Source organism: Equus przewalskii, chromosome 26 (genome assembly GCF_037783145.1).
Source record: "Equus przewalskii isolate Varuska chromosome 26, EquPr2, whole genome shotgun sequence".
In the NCBI taxonomy this organism is placed as follows: domain Eukaryota; kingdom Metazoa; phylum Chordata; class Mammalia; order Perissodactyla; family Equidae; genus Equus; species Equus przewalskii.
Window position 1 is genome coordinate 17,815,818 of NC_091856.1, and position 4,473 is coordinate 17,820,290.

Consider the following 4,473-nt stretch of genomic DNA (forward strand, 5'->3'; position numbering starts at 1 on the left):
ATTGTCTGAATGAAGCCCCACAGTAAATCTGAGGCAGGAAACAGATGAGGAAACTCAGAGTCCATTTTCCAGATCAGAAGACAACTGGAAGGTGAGACAGCTTGTACTTTCAGATTAGAAGTTAAGGCTGTACAGAGATCAAAGGAAGCCATTTTTACCATAAATTGGAGGGTGAGATGGCCTTCTGGGCTTGGAAGATGGACCACAAACACAGAATGTATTTGTGTCATACTCACACCCTATTACTCTTTTCTCATTTAAAACTTTAAGGCTTAATGATTTTGAGCACATTATCAGTCACTGAGCCCTTTTCACCAGCAATATTATCCACACAGGAAATCACTATGTAGACATCATTGTTTCCCTTTAATTGCTTAGATCATTTGTTCAGAAGCTCATGGTAGGAGTGGGTCCTGAACCCGGGTCCTCCAACTCCAAATTTCAAGCTCTCTCCACAAGCTGCCTTACCAAGTTATTTTTATTGTAATCTTTAGACATAAACCCCTAATGCTTTTGGAGGACACTGATCCCTGGGCCACCCCCTCACCACCAGAGATCACCCACCTCTAAGCCTGGCCCACTCCGTTCCCTCGGAGCTGGAAACAGCGATCTGTAGAGGCAGAGCAGAGCACATTCAAACCAATTGCAGTATTTCCCAGAGAGAAACCAAATGATTCTCAAGATTAGGACAAAGGGGATTGATTGGAGGTATCACCTTCTGGGATTTCTCCTTTCAGTAACATGGGAATTTAGGAAGAGAAAACCAGAGATAGCTGAACTTACCGGTTTGAGTCAGGTCAATTATGTTTTCCTTAACAATTCCTCGTTTTTGGACAATTTTCACAAACTCTTCCTTGAGTTCTGGACTCACATCTGGTTCTCGGGCTGTAGGAAGAGTGACGGTAACTACTGTGTCCTGTATATTTGTCACTGAGGCTCATGAGGGGCGTGGGGCTCCAGATGGATGGGAGGATGGATGGCACTGATTGGGTGCTTAGGCAGAGTCTTGGGGATGGGATGTAACCTGTCTTGAATTTGACATCTTTAGAATATCCTTCCGGCATGATGAGAGATTTCGTCATCTTCCCATCACCGAGCCTGAGGGGTTACCAAAGGTGAGTATCTGTCCTCAGAGGGAGGAACATTCCAGGATAAGATTAGGGAGGACCACTTTGTCTCCAGCCTTCCTTCCTCCCCGTTTTTCCCACCCTAGGATGAATGCTAGCATGAAAATACTCTACCATAGAACTCCAACAGTTGGAATGGTCTGTCCTTGTCAAAATTCACAAGATAAAGAATCATATGTTCATTATTGCCAAATTCACTTATGCGAAGTACATTGTATCCATCATCTGTGGAGGAAAAAGAACACAGCTCAGACCTTCTTTGGTCCATAGGAAGCAAGTAAAACCCTTTACTTATTCTCTCCCACTAACCAAATTCACGTGCATATCCCTGGAAGAGATAGCAAGTGATAGCTAATGTCTTTCATTTTGCATCTCCTGGGCTTCATCAGGTGACATCTAAGGGATGCTGGCAGGTCGAATACTATGGTAGGAAATTCAGGTGCAGTGGTAACTCATCCTCCATCATGTTCCCTGCCTCTCTTGGCCATCTCTGCCAACTGTGTGTCTCTGTCCTCTCTGTAAGCCCCTTTGGCATTATATACCGAGTGCGACATCCTGAGCAGTGTGCTGTGGCAATGGTCACCAGGTGTCATTAGAAAGTGGGCAGAGAATGAGAAACTGTTCTGCCAATTTATTCTCTTTTTTTTTGCCAATTTTCTTTTGTTGCAAGAGGTACATATGACCAAATTACCTTCTTTATCTGATGGTATTATGTGCGAGGCATCTGCTTTTATGCACAAGGATCTCCAAATTCAGGATACTAGCTATTAGAGGACCTCCATTACGTTGCCTAAATAAGCACTGATCAATAATTGAGCAAGATCTTGAAGATATTGGAGTTTAGTTGCAGCTGAAAGTAGAATTTGGGAAGACTTCTTTTGTATACTTACACTTAACACTATATACACCATCCTCTTCTGTTTTGTCAGCAACCACAGAAAATTCAGTACACTCTCCATTTACCCTGCAAAACACAGTGAACTGATGCCCAGGAGACACTGATGTGGCGGGTCCCTCACACTCTACCCATAACTTGAGTTTCTTATTCCACTTAACTGTTTAACATTTTGCTGTGCAATTTTCAAAGAGCTTCTATTTCCATTATTTCACTTTATTTGATACTTTGAGAATGAGTCAACTACTCCTATCCCTGTTACTCTACCATTACGTCCCACTATTACTGTTATTACAGCTACTTGTCTTGATAACTGGCTGAGTGCTCACCATGTGCCAGCCTCTCAGATAAATAAACATTACCTCACTTGGTCCTCATAAAAAGCCATGAGAGAATCATTGTCATCCTCTTTTACTAACCCAAGGGAAAATTGGGGGTGGAAAGAGATGAGTTTTCTTGGTCACACAACTAGTAAGAGAGATTCAAGAGCTAGATAGGAGTTGATTACACATCCTATGCTCTTAATCTGTGCTATTTGGCCACACTATTGATGATTCTGAAACCCCTCTATCCCTTCCTCTCCTCCACTTTCATTTTAAATTTATTCTTTCCAGCAACCCTTATCTCTGAATCTAGAAAAGCCCCAGGTTCATCAAGCCCTAGATCAGTGCCAGATAGAGGGGCTCTCATGTTGGATACAGGCCCAGAAGGTAGGTGTACGTGTGTGTGTGTGTTAAGGTGCCAAGACCATACTGAGGCTTCTGTTTTTCCTTTCCCAAGTTAAAAAGGCCACACTTACTTTGTCTGATATTCAGCATACAGAGAAGAGTTGTCCAAGGCACGGATGAGGTCCACAAATACCCTCATGCTACCGTTTTCTTCTATCTTTTCCTTAACATCTGAAGCTAAGAAAATGGAATACCACTCTCCTGAAATCTGCAATAAATAAATAAAATGATAAAAAGAATGCAGAAAGAGGGGAGTGGATACCACATGAACACTTGTCTTCTTGAACTCAGTGCTGTGGGCCAGGTCTTATAATGGTGATGTAAAGATGGAATTAGAACTAAGGTCAGTTGACACCACATCTAGGGCTCTTTCCACTGACCCTCCAGGGAGAATGGAGGTCCCCAAGTGTTGTCATTCTTTAACATGGTACAATTGCTCTTAGTTCAAGGTCTGCAGCCACTCCTTTTGTCTAATATGTCGACCAACTCCTGCCTCTGGCAGGGCCACCTTGCTTCAGAATCCTCCAAACTGCCCCCCACAGTCAGAAGTCACTCTGCTCTACCAACTCTACCTTTGAAATATCGAAGTTTCTTATCGCAACATCACTGTTCTCTTCCTGTTGGGCACAGACAAGAATCAGCCCCAGACACAGCAACAGCAGCTTCATCCTGGCCGGGGACAGCACTGACTCCTCTATAGTCACCGGGAGTGAGTCTTTCCCTGATGGTGACTCCACTCCCAAGCTCCTCTCTCTTTATATCCATTCTGGGTCCAGATATTTGTCCCCGGGGCACCATCTTTCCTCCTCCCACTCCATGAAGTGGTCCGTCATTCCCCGGTGTGAGGCCAAGGATTGTTCCTGCCCTTTTGAAACTTGGCAGTCCCATATCTTTTAGATCTACTTAGTGACTTTCAATTTCTGAAAACACATACTCAATAAAAATAGTGGATGCTGTAAAGGGCTGCCTTTTGGAAGCAGATTTAACTGTGGACCTAGCTTGGAATCAGAAAGCCAATGATGTGTGGCAAGAATGGAGTATAACAGGGAAATGGAATGTGTGGGGAATCTATGTCCCAACGCTCACATCATGTACAGAATTAGGTGAGTTACTCCACTTTTACTAGCCTCAGACACAAAGAAACTGTCTCTACCAAAGATAATAGTACCTATCACAAAGCATTAAAATAGAATTGACTGAAATAGTGTTGACTAAAATGTTGTCTTTAAAGTGTGATGCCTGATATCCAGTACATTTTAACTCCTTTTCCGTATTCTCAGAACTCAATCCCTGCAGCCTTTACTTCCCCCACAATGAATGAACAACTGTTCAATCACTATGGGCACCTCACTATACCATAGGCCCCATAAGAGGAATGGAGAAGTACAAGATGTCATCCCTTCCTTCAAGCAACTTTCAATGAAGGCAGAGAAATGTTTCATATACTCAATAAAAACTTAATTCTACAAGCGTATGAAATAACCCAACTGAGTGGGACCAAGACCAGACCACTGTAGGTCAGAAAGGGGCTCATGCTAGGGAGGTGGCGTCATGTAGAAAGTACTTAAGAACACAGGCTTTGGAGTCATGTAGACCTGGGCTTCATTCCCATCTCCGCCATTTTGAAGCCATGAGGACCGATTTAGCGACTCTGAGTCTTCACTTCCTCTTAATGGGGGAAGATCCGCCTATAGATTGCTGTAGGGATTCAATGGGATGATGT

General features: G+C 43.3%; 1 protein-coding gene across 1 annotated transcript in view; it reads right to left on the reverse strand.

Moving 5' to 3' along the window:
- The window catches only part of LOC103565843 (major allergen Equ c 1), a 195,798-nt gene extending 192,302 nt beyond the window's left edge, over positions 1 to 3,496 (reverse strand). The window contains exons 1-6 of the mRNA XM_008542006.2: positions 3,323 to 3,496; positions 2,822 to 2,958; positions 2,018 to 2,091; positions 1,242 to 1,352; positions 784 to 885; positions 565 to 610 (exon numbers count right to left, since the gene is read on the reverse strand). Of these exons, the coding sequence (XP_008540228.2) occupies positions 567 to 610; positions 784 to 885; positions 1,242 to 1,352; positions 2,018 to 2,091; positions 2,822 to 2,958; positions 3,323 to 3,418 (564 nt within the window). The 5' untranslated portion in view covers positions 3,419 to 3,496 and the 3' untranslated portion in view covers positions 565 to 566. The remainder of the gene's footprint in view (positions 1 to 564; positions 611 to 783; positions 886 to 1,241; positions 1,353 to 2,017; positions 2,092 to 2,821; positions 2,959 to 3,322) is intronic.
- Positions 3,497 to 4,473: the final 977 nt, after the last annotated feature.